This window comes from Prionailurus viverrinus, unplaced genomic scaffold, assembly GCF_022837055.1.
Source record: "Prionailurus viverrinus isolate Anna unplaced genomic scaffold, UM_Priviv_1.0 scaffold_35, whole genome shotgun sequence".
Taxonomy (NCBI): domain Eukaryota; kingdom Metazoa; phylum Chordata; class Mammalia; order Carnivora; family Felidae; genus Prionailurus; species Prionailurus viverrinus.
The window spans coordinates 3,376,490-3,396,343 of record NW_025927605.1 but is presented as its reverse complement, the minus strand read 5'-3'; the positions used below and the strand labels follow the sequence as shown (position 1 = coordinate 3,396,343).

At 50.1% G+C, this 19,854-nt stretch overlaps 2 protein-coding genes across 2 annotated transcripts; both read right to left on the bottom strand.

Annotated features, from left to right (window-relative positions):
- Positions 1–1,480: 1,480 nt before the first annotated feature.
- On the bottom strand, positions 1,481–6,810 carry LOC125158615 (keratin, type I cuticular Ha8-like). Its single transcript, XM_047845913.1, has 7 exons — positions 6,382–6,810; positions 4,806–4,888; positions 3,673–3,829; positions 3,163–3,324; positions 2,948–3,073; positions 2,369–2,589; positions 1,481–1,622 (listed from the first exon to the last, which is right to left on the bottom strand). The coding sequence occupies exons 1-7, from the start codon at positions 6,808–6,810 to the stop codon at positions 1,481–1,483; spliced, it is 1,320 nt and encodes a 439-aa protein (XP_047701869.1).
- Positions 6,811–15,082: 8,272 nt separating this feature from the next.
- On the bottom strand, positions 15,083–18,724 carry LOC125158614 (keratin, type I cuticular Ha8-like). Its single transcript, XM_047845912.1, has 7 exons — positions 18,233–18,724; positions 17,958–18,040; positions 17,010–17,166; positions 16,459–16,620; positions 16,244–16,369; positions 15,582–15,802; positions 15,083–15,161 (listed from the first exon to the last, which is right to left on the bottom strand). The coding sequence occupies exons 1-7, from the start codon at positions 18,722–18,724 to the stop codon at positions 15,083–15,085; spliced, it is 1,320 nt and encodes a 439-aa protein (XP_047701868.1).
- Between the last annotated feature and the right edge of the window lie 1,130 nt (positions 18,725–19,854).

Sequence of the window (19,854 nt, the reverse complement as noted above, 5' to 3'; positions counted from 1 at the left end):
ACCATCTCATCCAGCCCCATCAGATACCTGAGTAACCTCTCAACGTCCCCACAAGTCGGCTGTAAGGGCCCTGTTTGAATGCCTCCAGTGATGGGGAGCTCACTGCTTCCCAACTTTGGCCAGCTCTGACACTGCTTTCTGGAGACACGCTGTTCCCAGCCATGGCTGCCTAAACATGGAGCTTCTGGTTCATGTGTCTACTGCCCAGAAGACCCAAGCCAGGCAGCTGCCCAAGGGCTTTCTGGTGGAACCTGTGGGGGAGCTTGGATGGGCCAGTTTGGCCTTTTCTCAACTGATAGCCTAATAGGCTCAGAAATTGCCATCATTTAACACATTCAGCATTTCACAGCATGGGGGGGAAAGTCACGATCTTGATCGGATGAAGCCTTCCTCACACATGGGCTCTATCAGGAGCCTGTAGCCAACTCCTCCTGGGATATATCTGGCCTGTAAGGGGCTCAGTCCCAAAATAAACCCCCTAACCCAGTGGTTCTCAAATTTGAGTATACATAGAATCATCTGGAAGGCTCAACAAACTGGACTGCTTATTCAGAAAGTCTGAGGTGGGGTCCAAAACTTTGCCTTTCCTAAAAGTCCCCAAGTAAACTGGGGGACTCCACTCTTAGATCCGCCACCCTAAATGCCCTTGTGTTTAATCTTTTTCCTTTCAAAGCTTTCAGAGTGCAGGGTTTGGGCCTAATTCAAAGAAACCAGAGTTCAAGTCTTGATTCAGCCACCCACCACTCCCCTCTTTGCAGGGTTTGTGTGGGACGCGGCATCCCAAGATCCATAAGGCCTCACCAAGGGCATGCTCCCCGTGGGCATGTGAGCACAAAAGCTAACTTTAAGTGGAGTCTTCTAGGGGGTCTGGGCAGAACCTCGAACCTGAGCTTTTCCTTTGCACAAGGACCAGAGGCTTCATCCTGACAAGAGGTGGAAGGCGAGGGGCGAGATCTGTTGTGTGTACTTTAAAGCTCTGTGAATCAGGCTTTAGATACCCAGATACAGCTGGGTGTCTCTCAACTGTGCCATTCTGCCGCAGTCCTGTTTTCAACTGCGGTCCTTGCTGGCTTTGCCATCTCCCAGAAGCCCTCCGGTGAGGGAGCCCCAGCCCCTGCTTCCATCAGCGGGCTCCGGGACACCTCTTGGCACGGCATGGAGACCTTGGCCACAGGCCCTGGGCTCTTCATGCTGCGGAACTCAAGTTTATTAGCAAAAAGTTTCCCTACCACATCTCAGACTGTGAGGCCACAGAAGAGAGGAGAGAGGAAGCACAAATCCAGGGGCGAGGGCTGAGCCGCCGGACCGGACAGCCCATCAGCAGAGAAGCGCTGCCTGGCGTCGTCAGTCTGCAGCCGGGCCAGGCTGAGGGGGCAAGACCTGGGAGGGTAGGGGCTGGGGGAGGGGGCAGGCCCGCAGAAGGGGGCCGGTGGGGCTGCAGACATTCCCCATCCCCCGATCCCTCAAGCTGAGGGGAACGTCAGCATCGAGACGATGAGCGGGAGGCACAGGAGGCCCGAGGAGGAGGAGGCCCGGAAAGGCAGGGAGAGCAGGGCCCAGAGGCCACAGGGGCCGGGCAGGGCGTCCTGGAGGCCGGGGTTGCACAAGGGTTGCAAGGCAGCCTGCGGAGAAAGAAAAGGTGTTTCAAACATTGGCGTGAGTCGGGGCATGAAAGACAAAAAGTATGCGCTTTAGCATCAGAAACGCCAAAGGGGATTTTAGAACTCAGAGGTCTTGCCAGGCCTAAAGACAGGGTAGTGATGTGGTTGGAGCCCGCTGTGGAGCTGGGACGGGAGCTCAGGGGGCCACGTGCAAAACCTGAGCTTCCTGCCACAGGCGAAGGAACACGGCGGAGAAAGGCAGAAAGGCTGGCCGGGCGAGAGCAGGCTGGGCGTCAGCTGCCCTCCAGATTTACACACAGCCCGTAGCCTTGTCCTTTATTGCTTAAAGGGGAGTGTGTAGCCCCCTTACCTTTCTCACAGTGCAATGGAAGGACAAAATGAGACAATGGCTGCAAGTGCCCTTAGCAATATATTTTAACGTTGAGTATGAAGATTCCCTGTGACCGGAATACTTCCTCCAGGGAGTTTAGCAAAACCTAAATGCACTGAGCTCTCCAGTATGTCAGCACCTCTCCCCCTCCCCCGTGGCAGTGACTGGCATCTGGGAACGTGGTCAGCAAAATGGAAGGCGTGAGCCGAAAAGTTCCCACGGGCCCTCCTCCGCATCCAGGCAGCTCACCAGGTTTACCGGGTACCAAGTCTGTCCCCAGAGATGTGGTCGGCAATGCCGCTCCTCCTTTCAAATCACTCCCATGAGAGGTCTCTGCTTTCACACCCGACATTGACACGAACGTCAGGGCACGTACTTGCGATCCTCGCTCTCCAGAAGTTTCCGGTACGTGTTGATCTCGCCCTCCAGCCGGGCCTTGACGTCCAGCAGCACCTGGTACTCCTGGTTCTGCCGCTCCAGGTCAGCCCGGATCTCAGACAGCTGCTCCTCCACGTCGCGGATCAGGATCTGCATCTGGGCCAGCTCGGTGCCGAAGCGTGCATCCGACTCACACAGGGAGTTCTGCAGACAGTCCTTCTGTAACACGAAAGGGGGAGCAGGTGGGAAGTCACGGAACGCAGCCCTCAGCCTCTTCAATAAGACCTTGACACCCCAAGGCACTGCCCAGGCCCAGAGAAAATTCTGGGTCCCGTTAGCAGGCCGTCAGCTGGAAGAACGAACATCGTGCTATTGCTCGTCACTGGAGACCCTCAGGAGAAGCTTGCAGAGTCTCCCTCCCCTGGGTGAATGTTCATGCCCTCAGCCTCCATATCTATGAGAAAGTCAAGGTTTGAGCCGTGTCCTGGTCTGTATTCAAGGGAGGCACGTCCTGACCCGGAAGTGCCCTTGGGCGTGGGAGCCAAGCCGGGTCTGCCAGGCATACAGAGGGGCTCACCAGCGTGTGCTGGGCCTGAAGCTCCACCTCCAGGGCGTTCACCGTGCGCCTCAGCTCCAGGATCTCCGACTGGCAGCACTGCAGCTCCTCGGAGCAGGACATGTCCTGCTTGCTGATGCTCTCGGACTGAAGCACAAGGGCACAGAGACATCACATCACCCCCCTGCCCAGGTGGAAACCGGGGGGCCCTCCCTGCTCCTAGGCGGCGCCCTCACCTGATCTCGGAACCACTGCTCCACATCGTTGCGGCCGGTCTGCATCATGGCCTCGTAGTGGCACCGCATCTCGTCCAGCACCCTGCTCAGGTCCACGGTGGGCTCCGCGTCCAGCTTAATCTGGAGCTTGTCCCCCAGCTGGCCCCTCAGGATGTGGACTTCCTGTGGGCACAGGAGGAGGACATCCCATTCGTGGGACTCCCCCACTGCCCTCCACCCAAAGCCTCGTCCCCCACTTCCTGTCCCCCGCCCCCGACCCCCACCCAGTGATTTCCCTGTGCCCCTCCGAGGGAGAGTCACCTACGGCACCAGCCCCACAACTCGCAGAGGCTGCGGAGGAAGAGCGGGCCCCCACCAAAGCAGGAGCTCACCTCCATAGCTCGTGAGGTTTAACCATGAGGCAGAGCCTGCAGAACTTCCATCCTGAGCAGGACGAAGAGCTTCATTTCTTCCCCCAAATGAGCGTGAAACCCGCCCCCCCCAGAAAGTCTCATGCAAAAGGCCATGCACCTGCTCGTGGTTCTTCTTCAGGCAGAGCAGCTCCTCCTTCAGGGACTCCAGCTGCGCCTCCAGGTCACACTTGGCGAGTGTGAGGTCGTCCAGGGCCCTGCGCAGGCCGCAGACATCGGCCTCCCCCAGCTGGCAGAGGGAGTGCTCCGTCTGGTACCTTTAGCAGGGCACGTACAGAAATCGAGGTTAGAGAGCAGAGGGGCCCCAGGACACTGGCAGTCGACATTTCCTATGTGGCTACACGCCCAGCCCGGCCAGCAATGGGTGTTCCCCATGCATGTGACCCTGAGCACCTAGGACAAGCCTGGCAGAGTGGCCGGTCCTGAGAGTGCCAGGGTGGGCTGGTGGCCAGAAGGGAGGCAGCCGAATCACACCAGGCAGTTGTCACGCCAGGTGACCCCTGCAGACCCTCCTCGTCCCCGTCCCCTACTGAGACAGAACCTGGGTTCTCTCTCGGATTAGAAGCCAAATGCCAAAATAGGAGGATGGAAATGGCTTTCTTTAGCTCCAGAGGAGTGAGACTTCTACAGGGCCCTGAAAAAAAAAAAAAAAAAAAGACAGTAAAACACAATGCCCCTTCCTATTCCCAGGTTGGACCTTCTCAGGTGACATAAACCTTTTGATCTTCACATGCCTCCCATCGTAGACAGAAGCATGATTTCTGTCATGAGTTACTAGTGCTTACAAATTGGTCGGGCTGCAGTGTGGAAACATCCTCCTGGAGGCATCAGAATTTGGTAGGAAATGGCCTCGGGGTAGGGAATGCGGGGCCAAGCTCCAGTTCTAGCACTCAGGAGCCACGTGACTTCAGGCAGGTCGCTTCAGGGCCCTGAGCTTCTGTATCCTCACAAAGATGAGGCCACCGCTGCTCTGCCTGCCTCCCCAGGTTCTTGCAACAGTAGCAGCAAGTGGATGATGCCTTCTCAACAGTTGTGAACTGTAAAAGCGAAACAACTGAGGAGCAGGGTGGGTGTTCTTTCAAAGTCTCAGGCATAAGGCTCTGTGTTTTCTCCTGCTGTAACTGTCGGTCTGGGATCTTGGTCAATTACATCTCTGACGCCGGCTGCATCACAAGACCGAAGAAGTCAGGGAGGCCCCTGGCTCCTCCCTCTGCGTGCCCTACCCCAACTCACTTGGTCCTGAAGTCATCTGCAGCCAGTTTGGCGTTGTCTATTTGCACAACCAGCCTGTTGTTCTCAGATTTGATGCACAGGATCTGGGGAGAGAAAGCAGGCTCAGTAATTCACTGCCTCCAGAACCATCAATGGCCTCCGGTCAAAAGACGTTCCATTGGCTAAGATTCACAGCATCACCTTGGGACAGCGCAAACTCCCAACACGTAAGAGATCCTGGTGTGGTACAGGACGGGGGGTGGTGTGCAAGAAGATGCTTGGCAGAGGCTGAAGGCGTACGGCCAAAGGAACTGGGAGATAGAAAGGAGTAGCAAACCGAACATTTGACAGAGACTCAATTTTATTTCTCCAGCTGTGATGCTTCCCCTGATATAAACAAGATCTGAAATCTAGGCCACGGAACAATGGGCTGGATATGAAAGGTTTACATAAAGGGGGACCTGTTCTTTTTTCCTATACATAATTTTTAAATGTTTATTTATTTTTGAGAGACAGAGAGAGACAGAGCATGAGTGGGGAAGGGGCAGAGAGAGGGAGACACAGAATCCAAAGCAGGCTCCAGGCTCTGAGCTGTCAGCACAAAGCCCGACACGGGGCTCAAACCCACAAACTGCAAGATCGTGACCTGAGCCAACGCCAGACGCTTAACTGACTGAGCCACCCAGGCGCCCCAGGGAACCTGTTCTTAATAAGAAGTCCCTCATGTTGGTTGGCCAACCTCCCCAAAGGTCTTCTGTGAATCTAGCCAGGTTTTGTGGCCCCTGTTATGACATTCTTTGTCTTCCCATCTCCAAAACTAAGATGTAGGCTCTTAAGAAGCATTGCATTGACCTACAAAGGGGACAGCAGATATGCAGAAGAGACCAATGCTACTGAATGGCCATATACTGGTTCATGAAGGACATTACAACATTCTACCTTGTGCCATGCCAGAAATTACATTGCACTGATTTTGCAACTACAATGTTAGATTTGTAAGGACTGTGACTAAGTAAACATAAATCCTGGAGAGCCAAATCCTACATCTCATCTTTTACATGTTCCCATTCACCTCCACTCAAGAGATTCTCTTCCCACAATCAACAAGAAAGAAAGAAAAAGGAAGAAAGAAAGAAATAAAAAAGAAGAAAGAAAGAAAGAGAGAAAGAAAGAAAGAAAGAAAGAGAAAGAAAAAAGAAGAAAGAGAGAGAGAGAGAAAAAGAAAGAAAGAAAGAGAGAGAAAGAAAGAAAGAACGAAAGAAAGAAAGAAAGAAAGAAAGAAAGAAAGAAAGAAAGAAAGAAAAAGAAATTTCAGCTATGGCTGTTTCCACTATCAATCCAGGCCCTCAAAATTCTGTGCAAGTATCAGTAATCTTTTTCTGTAAAGGGCAAAACAGTAAATATTTAAGGCTTTGAAGGCCATGAATCTCTGTCACAACTACTCAACTCTGCCATTATAGCACAAAAGCAGCCATATACAATGCATTAATGAATGAGCATGGCTGTGTACCAATAAAACTTTATTTACAAAATCAGTCAGTAGGCCAAATGGGGCCATAGTTTACCAACCCCTGACCTGGAGCACCACAGACCTCACCTTCTGCTGGAGCTCCTCGATGGTCCGGAAGTACGACTGGTAGTCTGGACACACGCTGGACTCGTGGCATTTGCTCGACTCTCGGATCTTGGTCTCCAGCTCTGCGTTCTCCCGCTCCAGCTGACGCACCTTCTCCAGGTAGTTGGCCAGGCGGTCGTTCAGGAACTGCATGGTCACCTTCTCGTGGCCAATCGGGGCGCCTTCCCCATAGTTCTCACACACTCCGATGTTGCCGGGAATGTCGCGGGTCCCTGGCAAGGGGCAAGCGGTTTGGCAGCTGTAGGGCACACAGAGGCTGGGTCGGCCCAGAGGCGTTGCCCCCACACGCACCCGGTTGGCATGTGCCAGGGTGGCGGAGAGGCACAGGGAGGCAGCCGTGGGCTCTGAAACCTGTCCACTGAGGAGAGAATCACAATGAGTAGAAGTCATGGTGTACAGGCCAGGCTCGTGCTTTGCCCGCTGTTGAATTTGCTTGAAGATGAAGCCTTCCTTCTCCTCCAGAACTTATATAGGCTTGTAGTGGGTGTTGGTGCAAGAAAATAGGCATTTTCCTCATTAATATTTATATTGATTCTCATACAATCACTCTATTAGTCAGTGATTTTGTCTCTCATAAAGAGTTAATGAGCTCATGAAAGAGGCCTTCACCCACACAGGAAGCTTCCCCCTCACTGCAGGGTCCTAGAATACAGAGAAAACGAGGTCTTCTCCAAGTGGCCCGCATTCTGTGGTTTATGTCCCTTTCCCCTCAGTCAGCTTATCTCTGTGAGATCATCAAGACCCAGAGACTCCCAGTATCCCCCCAAAGTCTCTCCCATTCTATATTCTTTTCCTGCCTCCAAATGTTCCCATCATGGCAAAGTCTGAGATAGTAATCAGGCACATTGAGGAAAGAAAATCAAATCACAATTAGTTTGTTTCAGCGGATGTGTATGGAGTGTCCAAGGTGGGACATGGCTTAGCTTGCTTGGAGGGAAGGGGTTAGATTTTTAGTAAGGGGAATAGGAAAGTAAATGACCTTAATATTATAAAGGCAATAAGAGAGGGTGTTAAAAAAAAAAGTTGCATAGATTTTAGGAAGAGAAAACACTGAGTGACCAGAAAGACTTCATGGAACAGGGAACATTTAAACTGTGTTTCTGATAATGGTTTCCAGGAGGGGTTGAGGGAGACAGCATCTCTCATAGACACCAAAATGAACAGAATCAAACAAGTCTGGGAAATGGAAAATAGTCTAGCTATGCTGATGCTTATCATGAACACACATTTGCCGGCACTGGAAAGTTGCATTTAGTCCAGGTTGTGGGAAGCCTTGAATGCCAGGACCATCCCATATATAGTCTTCAGGTAAAGGTAAATCAAAGGTAGGAATCTGCCCCTGGAAGCTGACTCTCCTCAAATATGAGGGAAAATAAATATCCACGCTCTTTTCGAAGCAAAGTAACAGAAGAGAGATGAAAGTTTCCTGTATAAACATTACAGAACAACACCAGGCCAGAACAATGAAAAAGAAACCTAACTTCCAAATTGATTTTGGTGTTTGGAAACTGAATAGACACTTTTTAATTACCCATGGGTCAAGGGAGACATCAAATGAGAAATTAAAGTATTTTAAACTGAATTAAGACGAAAATACAACCTATCAAACTGATGTGGGAATTAAAACTTTCCCTGTGCAGGCGTGAAACAGATAAGTAGTTTTGGAAGTGGAAAAAAAAATCATGAATGAAATGGGGTAATCTGTGATCCCAAGAAATAAAATTATGTTTTTGTGTATTAGAGTCTATAGACTAATTAAGGCGGGCAGTGATTAGCACTTTATGGTGTCTGTTCTCAGGCACCTCCCCCTCTTTTCTGGCATCTTCCCTTGTAAGACACTGGTCATCCCACCGACTGACTCCCTCTTCACCTTGTTTAAGAAGATACACACTCAAGAACTTTGATCTTTCATCTTTTGAAACTTCGTACATTTCAAAGAAATGCACGTACCTTGATTGTCCATTACTTAGCAGACTCTAGAATAAATTTAAATTTCCTTAATCTTCAGACACACTCAGAGCATCAGAAGGTTTATGGCCTCCTCTATTCCTAAATAAGTCAGTGGCCGGTTGTTCAGTAAGCCCTGGAAAAGGGCAGCCTGCCAGCTTCCAGGCTATGCTAATGAAGACGCTTTGACCCCATTCTGAAGATGAATGCATTCACCAGGAGGGCCCTTGAAGCAGCAGTACGTGTTTTAGGTGGCTCTAAAACATGGAATCTGAGCCGAAAGGGATCTCAAAGTCCTCTAGTCTAGGGGCGTTTGGCATTGAATCCCTTCTGATAACCTCCCAACTCAGCATCCAGTCCACCACTCTCCAGAAGGTCTATCCCATCATTGGCCAACTGGGCCCCTGTGTCCCACAGTTTCCCAGGCTTTGTGCAAGATACTGGGGTCAAGAGATAAATAGCAGCCAGCTTTGTCTTCAGGGGCTTACAATATAGGGGACTATTAGAAAGTCCTTTATGCAGAAACCTATCTACCTCCGTGCTATTTATGTCCATTGCTTTCGTTTCTTCCTTCATTCATTCATTCAACAAATATTGAGTGAGTACCCATTCTCTGCCAGACAGGCTCTGATGCTGGATGCTGGAGGTATGTTAGCAAGTAAGTCAAAGAGTCTGTCCTTTAATTTACTTTCCAGCTCTATCCATGGTGTCCCATGCAGGATAAATCCAATCATTCTGCCACAATGGCTGACCTACAGCTCTTTATGACAAATGGTTCTGATCCCCCTCACCATCCGGAGTACATCCCTCTGAATACATTCCATGGAGTCTCTACCACTCTTAAGTGAAGGCTCTAGAATGGAATTTTGGATGAGCTGGAATTAAGAGGCTGCCAGCAGATGGCCCAGCAAATTTTCTTGCCCAGGAATCTTGTGTGGAGTGTGCTGGTGCCACCAACTCTTCAACCATGATACCCACCCAGCCACCAGCCGGTCCCATATACGATCAGCGAGACCCATGAGGACACTCCCTCTTAACTACTCCTTGTAGAGATATGGGCAGTATTCACCAAGGCAGGGTGAATCCGTGAACTTGTCCCAGTGAGCTACTCCGAGGGATCCAGTATTCATATACGCTCCAATATTCAAAGCCCTCTCAAGGCACCATGAGGACCTCAGGGCTGAATCAGACAAATTCCCGTCGCAAAAATCGCAGAGCAGAAGGAGAAATAGGTCATGTCACTCAGAAGAAAGAGAAGTCACAGGGAGAGCTGGGGTGAGGGGCGGACATCAAAGAGACTTTATCTGGAGCTTCAAAGATAGGTTAAGATTTGGACAGGCAGAGGAAGGAGAGAGAGGATTTTCTAGAAAAAAGAGGTAAGCACAGGTACACACTCAAGCAGAGACACGTGTGGTGGGCTCTGGAGAAGCAGGGGTGCAAGCTTGGGAATGTAAGTGTGCAGCCAACAGAGGCCCTCCTGGAAAGAAACCACCTTGAATGACACAAAAACGTACACCTTGCAGAGTCAAACCGCATTTTTAAACCCTATGAAACTGAAATGTGTGCTCATTTACGCTAAAAATGTGGTCGCCTTATATCTTCGTAACTTCTACGCAGGTGATTCTCAAACTTTAGGCCACATCAGAATCATCCAGCGGGCTTGCAAAAATGCAGATTGCCAGGCTCCGCGCCAGAGTTTCTGATTCAGTAGGTTTGGAGTCAGGCACGAGAGTCTGCATTGCTAACAAGTTCCCGGGTGATACGGACTCTGGGGATCTGGGGAGCACACTTTGAAAACAGGACTTCTGCTCTCCGGGAAAGAGGAGCCTCATGGTGGTTGTCATCCTATGTAAACGAAGCACAATGTAGCAAAATGGTATTTTTGCGGAACATTTGTGCACCGATGTTGGGGCACATTTCAGATACGTGAGCATATGTTTTCCTCAATTGAATAAGCAAGTTCTGTTTGATTTCTTCCTGGTTTACTCTTCTTCATAGAGGTTTGTTTTGCAAGGACATCTAAGACTGGAGAAGGGAGGGACAAAAGGGGAAACCCATACAGTGTTTGTTAAACCAGTGGGTAAGCCCACATGAAACAATGTCTGTGGAGGACAGATGAAGGTCAAGTGAAGTGATACACTTTAACATTACTAGGTGCTGGGATTCTGGCTTGGCACTTACACAGGATTTCATCTCTCTCTCTCTCTCTCTCTCTCTCTCTCTCTCACACACACACACACACACACACACCCCTATATATCCAGAGTTGATACGAACTATCACATTTGACCACCTACTATGTGCTACACCGTATTGTACCTGGTGCTTTAATCCTTTCAACCACACTGAAAAGTAGTTACCAATGTACCACTGTAGAATAAGAAAAAGCTCAGAGTGGTTAGGTAACCTGTCTGAGCTCACAAAAGTAGAAGAGGAAGTCCGTGAAACATTAGCTCAGGTCGGCCAGACGCTCAAGCCCAAGCTGCGGCTCCCAGCCAGGAGCCCAGACACCCATTCCATCCACTCCATTCATGCAACAAACAGGTGCCGTTCTCCTCTGGGCTGCACCCTCGTCCAAAGAGCTAGAAATATATGGGGAGACAGAACAGAGTCCTCTGGAAAGTTTTGGGCAGACAAGAGAGATGACCAAAGTAGCAGTTTAGGAAAAGTAGTACCCAGTAAGCACCCATGTGATGGGAACGCTGAATCTCGATTTTGTGGGCTCTCTAGTAAGTACTGCAGCGCCTGATACAAAATGCACACTCCGGAACCATTAAGCAAGAGAGTGAAAGGCTGGTGGTGTGTGCGGCATAAAGGTGGCGCAGAAGAGACGGGGCAGACAGAAGAGGAGAAGGCTCTTACGAGACCCCAGGCAGCACATGATGGAATCCAAATCCCGCCCCCAGCAGTGCCGACAGGTAGGAAGAGATGGGAGGCAGAGGTGTTATAAGAAGATTCTGACGAAAGAGTCCACGAGGTTGAGTGATTTGCTGTATATGGGGGTCAAAGGAAGGAGGGACACCAAAAGTGCTCTTGCGGTCCCTGGGCTCCTGGAACAATAATGTGCTGGGAAAGGGAGCCAGGAAGTCAAGGCAAAGAGTAGGCTCAAGGGGGAGAGGCTGAATTGAAGTTTGGAGAATCTGAAATATAGCCAAGTGGGACTGTCCACCAGGAGATCCAAGACTTGAATTGCTTGAACTCACTGAGAAACTCTCCTGAGCCGCTAAGTTTTCTTCTTACACCTGGCAAGCAGGTAGGGCTGTTGAGTTAGCCCAGAGGCTCATACCTGAACAGGGCAGCAATTCTCAAAAGGAGGGTTCCCTCCTCCCCCCGCCCCCCACTAGAGGGGAGGTGGCAAGGAAGATCATTTGGCTAGAGGGAGTGTCACTTAAAAACAAATACAACCTGTATTCGAAATGAGCTTTTGGCCATGATTGAGTTCCGTATTTATATTTTTGAAAGCTAAAACAACATTAAGTGACAAGTGAGAGATTTCTTTTTTTAACGCTTATCTTTGGAAAAAATGTTTATTTTTGAGAGAGAGAGAGAACACAAGTGGAGGAGGGGCAGGGAGAGAGGGAGAAGAGGACCCAAAGAGGGCTCTGCACTGACAGCAGACAGCCCGATGTCAGGCTCAAATTTGAGAACCACAAGGTCATGACCTGAGCAGAAGTCAGACACTTAAGCACCTGAACCACCCAGGCACCCCAAAGTGAGGGATTTTTTTTTAAACATTTATTCATTTTTGAAAGACAGAGAGAGACAGAGCATGAGTGGGGGAGGGTCAGAGAGAGGGAGACACAGAATCCGAAACAGGCTCCAGGCTCCGAGCTGTCAGCACAGAGCTGGATGTGGGGCTCGAACTCATGAACTGCGAGATCATGACCTGAGCCAAAGTCGGACGCTCAACCGACTGAGCCACCCAGGAGCCCCAGAGGGATTTTTTCTAATATGTGTCAAATGAGAAGGCATGGATGAGAAAAAAGTTGAGAAACACTAAATTAGGTGGAGAAAGACAAAGACAACAAGATGAGCTCGTGAAGATTATTATAAGTGGTCCTCAGAAGGGGCGAATTTGATTTTGTTCTTTGTAAGGAGGATGATGCGGGTGTGACGAGGTGGAGCCTTAGGTATCATACATCGTGGACCACAACACACGAAAATTGGTGCCTAAATAAAAAATGCTCCTGTCCCGGAAGTCCAGAATTCCACCTCGATATCCTTGGCTTCCGGGTTAAACAGCGGGAGCAGAAGTGTGGGCCCTTCCCCCGAGCTCGCTCAGTGACGGCAGCATCTGCCCCTGAGGACGGCAGCGGGCCACCCTTACTCCTTCCACTTTCCTGGCATTTGGGAGAAATGGCATTTGAGTGAAAAACAAACAAACAAAACAAAACAGACAATGAGTACAGGGGCCTGCAGAGGCCTGCCTGGTGTCATAGGTGAAGCCTGGAAGGAAATATTACAAACCAGCACACTGGTAGTGCAGGGGTGGTAATCCGAAAACCAATGGGCTCAGTACTTTACCAGGTGGCTCAGAACCGGATCCGGTCCCAAGTCAGAGTCTCAGGGGAAGAAAAATAATCAGTCAACCTGGTTGAAATTATTGTGACCACAGCAAAGCCTAATAGTGCATCTAGGCTGTCCGTCCAATCTGGGAGGATAGGGAGATGTAGGGGCCAGAGCGCCGCCGAGGGGAAGGTGCAGAGATGGGAGTCACTCTGTGAGTGCCCGGGTTTGGGCACCAGAGGGCGCCCTGAGCCCTCAGGCCATAATTACGGATGAGGGTAAAACCTCCATGTCCAGGTGCCCTGGGCCAGGCTGGGTAGACACCTGCCAGCCTCCCTTGCCTGCAGTACCCATCCTGCCTCTGAATTGCCTTTCTTGCCACACCCAGGATCTTCGGGAGTCCCACACTTAGCCTGGTCAGGCTAGCAGGGGGACAAGGCCCGATTTTCATGGTGCTGTTGCATGAAAACCTATGGCTACTCCTTAAAACATACGATTCTTGTGAGGTATTTGTTAGAAGAAAGCCCACAGAGCCCACTGGACGTTTGGACATTTTTGTCCTCTGACAGCCCAAAGAATGCTTTTTTTTTAATGTTGGTTAGGACACTTGGAGTGAAAAACTAAGCTCCGATAACAACAGTGATTGATTTTATTATTTATTTATTATTGCTTATAAGTGGACAAGGAGGGTGGTCAAACTTCTAGGCCACCAACTCAGAAATACATGGCCCCTGATACTGCTAATGGGTTTTGCTACCACCTCCTTAGTCCCTCTTTCCTTCTAAGAGGGAAAGATTATCCCTGCTGGTTCCCAGGGAGCCCCATAAACCAATATCCACCTTCTCTGTGCCAGGAGCATTGTATGGATTATCCCTCAGCAACAGTGAAGGAAAATAGAATCTTTCTAACCTTACAACTGAAGAGTAAGTCTCAAGAGAGTGTCATGGCCCGGCGACTTCACTTAACTGGTGTCACAAAGGGTGGCATTTGAGCCCAGATCTGCCCAACTCCAGAGCAAGTGCCCTTCCCACCATACTGTGCTACTAGGCAGAAGATCCGAATTTGCATTGATCTTGGGACCAGGTTCCGCAGGTGAGCCGAAACCTGAGAGCTTCATTCTTCTGGGCATGCTCGGCACATTCCAGAAGCTAAATTGAGTAGCACAGCAAAGAAGGCACATCATCTCTTGGGTGGTCTTCCACCATGTCTGACTGTGACCCACCTGGGCCTGGGTCAGAGCCATGTCCAAGAGGCAGACTCATGCCTACTGTGCTCCTCACCTTCAGCACTCCAAAGGCAACAGCAAATAGACAAGGACACCTCTCTTGGGAGGGAAATATGCCCAGGACCCAGACAACTGTCCTGAGTACCCAAGCTAAGAGAGGAGGTAGTAATTCCGTGCCTCCACACAGGAGCCAGTTTGAATGAGAGAAAAATAAAAAATAAAAACTTGGCAACCTGGCCAGGGCAGTTCTCAGCATGACCTCCCTTTGGCTAGATGAGAACTCTAAGTTGTGTGATTTTGCTCTTGGACAAAATACCAAGACGCTAAAGATGCCAAAAGCACGGCAGGGACATGTTAGTTCTGAGCTGTTCTGAAGGAATTCAACCTTGGCAACCAACATGTCTTCCTTTCACCAGCCCATAGAGATCGATGGGCAAGGTAAATCGAATGTCAGCAAAGGGCCTTCATCCAGAGGCTAAGACCCCAGTGCCCCAGTGGAAGATCCTGGCAGTGACAAGACATGTCGGGGCCAAAGATCACCCAAGGTCTTGAGGGCCAGAGTTGTTTATCACACCATATACATTGCCAAGCACGAGAAACGTAGCACTTAATACAGGAAAGAGATTTATTGACCGTTTCATACAGGAACCCAATTACATCTTAGGAGACTCTGAAGCATGGGACTAGAAGGCAAATCCCAGAAGAGGTACTGGGATCAAATGATAGCTTAAGTGAAAGACAATGATAGCATTGGATGGCGGGGGGGGGCAGGGGCGGATGCAGTGTAGGGACACACAGGGAGCCATGGCTTAGAAGTTTCTGTTATGCTCTGATTCAGTGAACATGCCTCCAGTGAGTTCAGTCTTCCTGGAAGGAAGGCTAATGAGCAGGTGAAGGCAATCCTAGCCTGGGTACAACCAGCCTTGACCTCCTGCACCAGCACTCAGACCTTCAGAATCACTTCTCAGCGCCGAGGCCACTTGCTTAGAGAGGGCAGGTGGCTGGGACACAGCTTGGATGAAGGACACAGGCAGCAGCCGTAGAGCAGGGATTGATGGGGAGTCTGCAGTGAGAGAGAGAGAGAGAGAGAGAGAGAAAGAGTTAGACACAGGGAGTACAAAGATGTCTCAGTGATGCACGGAAGAGGCAAGACCAAAATGGACAAAAGACAAGTCTGCCACCAAGTCACAGAATGCAATGAAATCTGTGTGAGTAGTTCCTCTTCCAGTGCTATCTGTGTCTCTCCGTGTCCAAGAGTCTTCTAGGGGGACTTGGCTTAGGAACCAGCTATCATTTATGTAATAGTCAATCCACAATGCAATCCACATACACCAGGAGAGTTGAGCACATCACTAAGCCAGTGTGGACAGGGAGGCTTGCTCTCCATGCTGATATCTCCTTCCACAACCATGTCAGTTATCTGTGAGGAACTGCTTTATAGTCAGTATGTGTCTTGGTGAGAAATTGACTCTATCACACGTACTTGCAATCCTCGCTCTCCAGAAGTTTCCGGTACGTGTTGATCTCGCACTCCAGCCGGGCCTTGACGTCCAGCAGCACCTGGTACTCCTGGTTCTGCCGCTCCAGGTCAGCCCGGATCTCAGACAGCTGCTCCTCCACATCGCGGATCAGGATCTGCATCTGGGCCAGCTCGGTGCCGAAGCGTGCATCCGACTCACACAGGGAGTTCTGCAGACAGTCCTTCTGTAGTGGCAAATAACCGGGTAAGAGACCGAGGTGTCCCAAAATTCAGCAGTAGGAATCATGGCCAACCTCACCATGTCATAGGACATGCCCAGAACTCTGGAGAAATCGCTGCCCATATCACCACGACTTTTCACAAAATTCTACCTGGAGGAAGTGTTCATCCCTGTATTCCCAGTACCTGACCAAGGAGACACTCAGTGACGTCTTGTGGAACGAGGGCCTGAATCGCCACCCTTTATTGTAAAGGAAGTGGAGTTGGCTTTTTAAAGAACCAGTTTTGGGGGTCAAACCAACCTTGATGGCGAGGCATCTCCCCCGGGGAGAGAGGGACCCAGCCCCTGAGTTCTGATTGTTAGTGATGAGTGGGACTTCTAAGACACGCTGCTGCCAGGCCGTGGCCCATGGCACCAGCAGCACGGTGAGGGCAGAAGACCGTACCAGGCTGTGCTGGGCCTGAAGCTCCACCTCCAGGGCGTTCACCGTGCGCCTCAGCTCCAGGATCTCCGACTGACAGCATTGCAGCTCCTTGGAGCAGGACATGTCCTGCTTGCTGATGCTCTCGGACTGAAGCACAAGTGCACACAGACATCACATCACCTCCCTGCCCAGGTGGAAGCCGGGAGGCCCTCCCTGCTCCGAGGCGGCACCCTCACCTGATCTTGGAACCACTGCTCCACGTCATTGCGGCCGGTCTGCATCATGGCCTCGTAGTGGCACCGCATCTCATCCAGCACCCTGCTCAGGTCCACGGTGGGCTCTGCGTCCAGCTTAATCTGGAGCTTGTCTCCCAGCTGGCCCCTCAGGATGTGGACTTCCTGTGGGCACAGAAGGACCAACACTCTGAGTGAGAAAAGGGCTGTGAACAGAGCAGATGGCACCTGAACCCCTTCTCTGACGAGCAGCATGAGGGGTGAGCCCACTTGTGCACGATGTGAAAGATCTTGTCCAGGATCCACTGGGAAGAGCCCAGTGGGTCGCCTTCCTAAATTCACAAGGCAAACCTTTAGAGACAAGGAACCCCTCCACCGGCCCCACCACCTCTGCTACGTCCTACAGAGTCAGCCTGACTCCCACACCCAGATCAACCCCTCATCCTGATGCCAACTGAGCCTGGCGGATTAGAAATCCTACAGCCACAGGGTGGGCAGTGCTCTCTTCTCTGCTCAGTGCCCTCTCCCATGGGTCTGCAGCCCCAAGCCCAGACCTGCTCATGGTTGCTCTTGAGGCAGAGCATCTCCTCCTTCAGGGACTCCTGCTGGGCCTCCAGGTCGGCCTTGGCCAGGCTCAGGTCATCCAGGAGCTTGTGCATCCCACACATGTCCGCCTCCACCACCTGGCGTAGGGACAGCTCACTCTCGTGCCTTCCAGGACAGGAGATGAAAGGTTAGCAGGATGACAAGGACAGCCCCTTTCAGCTGCCCCCAGTTTCCATTTCCTTCACCAACTTGGATCCTCATTTCCTTGGTTAATCAACATTCACTGTGTTGGATCCTGTACCTACAGAACTCATTGTTGGAAGAAATATCATTATGCCCACTGGATGGAACTACATGGGAAACTGTGGCTCAGAGAGAATAAATGGAGTATCCAGGATTGTATATCTTGGTTAATAGTAGATACATGGATTCACCCTAAGTGGTCAAATTAACGCAGTATTCATTCTGCTATAAAGGAGTCATTTCGCTAGGAAAAAGAATAGCTTGAAAGTAAGCCTTCTAGACCTACAGTTTTCTAGTTTACCCCTTGGATTAATTATTTCAGATGATTTTTATGCCTTTCTCATTCATTCAATTGCAACTCTTGATACCAAAAAGCTATAGTGACAATTCTTCCCACTCATAAATTTAGCGAAGAGTCAGTGAATCTGTCAATGACCAATGAACTGAAAATTTATTCTTGCAATGATTTGATTTTGTTTCTGGCTATAACACAAAACCTTCTTATCTTCTAGATGGGGAGAAAATGACATAGGACCTGACCCATCTAGATGATTCTTCCTCATTTTGTTTCAATGCTTTTGTTCACTTTCAACCATTTCTAGGTTCTAGTCAGTAACCACTTTTTAACATCTACTTTGGGCCAGTACCATGATGGGCACCTAGAAATAAAACAGAAGAGGAGTCACTCTGAGCCTTCTTCCAGCCCTACTTACTTGATTCTAAAGTCATCGGCAGCCAGCTTAGCATTGTCAATTTGAGTTACCAGCCTGGTATTCTCAGCCTTGCTGCACAGGATCTGTGGAAAACCAGGAAGACACTTCATGCACAAAACATCATACTCTGGGCTCCAGCTCTATGGGTGACATCTACGCTCATGCTCAAGAGAACCCAAGAACACAAAGACCCTTGAGTCTTCAATGGCCCTTTGACTGCCATGCCCTTCCACCTTCTTTAGACCCAGCATACCCCAGGCTACTTCAGACCTCACCTTCTGCTGGAGCTCCTCGATGGTCCGGAAGTACGACTGGTAGTCCGGACACACGCTGGACTCGTGGCATTTGCTCGACTCTCGGATCTTGGTCTCCAGCTCCGCATTCTCCCGCTCCAGCTGACGCACCTTCTCCAGGTAGTTGGCCAGGCGGTCATTCAGGAACTGCATGGTCACCTTCTCGTGGCCGTTCGGGGCACCTTCCCCATAGTTCTCACACACTCCGATGTTGCCGGGAATGTCGCGGGTCCCTGGCAAGGGGCAAGCAGTTTGGCAGCTGTAGGGCACACAGAGGCTGGGTCGGCCCAGAGGAGTTGTCCCCACAGGCATCCTGTTGGCATGTGCCAGGGTGGCGGACAGGCACAGGGAGGCAGCCTTGGCCTCTGCCCCAGGCTGGCCCCCAACGTCAATGCAGGAACCGCAGACATTTGCAGCTTCAGGCATCTGAGTGCTGCCCAGACAACGAGATGAGCTGATGTAGCAGGAGGTCATGGTGTGGGCTGAGGTAGCACAGGAGCTTCAGAGCAGCTGTGAAGGCCGAGCCACTGAGTGTGACAACCCCTTTCCCTGCTAGGCCTTTTATACCCCATCCCAGGTGGGTGTTGGCTCAATGCTTTGACCTCAGCGCCTTGATTCTCTACCTACTGTTGTACTGTCATCCTGTTACTCAGCTGTTGGTTTACCATTAAGAGTTCCTCGCCGCATTAAAGGAATGTTGATGAATTTGACATGCCCCTTGCTGTTTGATATCAGGTTGTCGGTTGATGAAAGATCAAAGATGTATATTTCTACTCAACAATCACCAGCAGTTAATTCAACTTCCAGATGCCCTCTTGCTGGACTGAGCCAGTCTGTCTGTGGATATAGCCACACTCAAGGATTGAATCTTTCAGTCAGTGATCTGTATGGCAGGAGGGACAGTGAATCCATCACCAGCATTTAGACTCACCCAGCATTTCCTCTGAAGAGAAAACACCACTTTATAAAACTGGGAAGTCTACAGATATTGATTATTGTGAGGTCCCCTTTCTTCTCTCTTCTATCCTTTACACTACATACTCTTCTTGAGAAGCTTTAAAGCATCAATGCATCCCGAAACATTAGTGCTGGCTAAGTTTTGGTTGACTAGTCAGAATCAGCTTTCAGTCATTCACTTGTTGAGCATGTTTCCTGAACATTCCCTTGAACTCAGGCAGTGTGCCAATTCTTGAACATGCAGGGGTCCCTATTCCTCAGGAAAAAACAGTTCCCCAGAAATCTCAGGACATCTTTAACTTGAATGAGAACCATAGATCAATGGGGGTTAGTGAAAGACAGAGGATCCATGGTCCTGATCAAGGATGTATCTAGAGAGAAGCTACTGATAAAAATAAAACAAAATAAAAACCCTTATTTGATGCAGAAAAGGGAACTGGGCCCAGAGCTCAAGGGGTATCTCAAAAGTTTAAAAACCAAAATTTATGGGGACGTAGGTATATATTGCTATTATTAGTAGGTGTTCTTTCCTATTGAATCCTTACTACCTGTGATGTATCTCTTGGTGGCCTCAGTGTGCAGCTGAGGTAACTAAAGTCCATCTTCCGATTCACAGAGAAATAAATTGGCAAGGGCTCGATTTGGTC

Coding starts and splice junctions, on each gene's coding strand:
- LOC125158615 (XM_047845913.1), bottom strand. CDS start 6,810: ATGACTTCTACTCATTGTGATTCTCTCCTCAGTGGACAGGTTTCAGAG. Junction 3,325..3,672: donor TGAAGAAGAACCACGAGCAG/GTGCATGGCCTT, acceptor CTGTGCCCACAG/GAAGTCCACATCCTGAGGGG. Junction 3,074..3,162: donor AGCAGTGGTTCCGAGATCAG/GTGAGGGCGCCG, acceptor CTTGTGCTTCAG/TCCGAGAGCATCAGCAAGCA.
- LOC125158614 (XM_047845912.1), bottom strand. CDS start 18,724: ATGACCTCCTGCTACATCAGCTCATCTCGTTGTCTGGGCAGCACTCAG. Junction 17,167..17,957: donor GCCGATGACTTTAGAATCAA/GTAAGTAGGGCT, acceptor CTGTCCTGGAAG/GCACGAGAGTGAGCTGTCCC. Junction 15,162..15,581: donor CTGGAGAGCGAGGATTGCAA/GTACGTGTGATA, acceptor CTCTCACTGCAG/ACTCCCCATCAATCCCTGCT.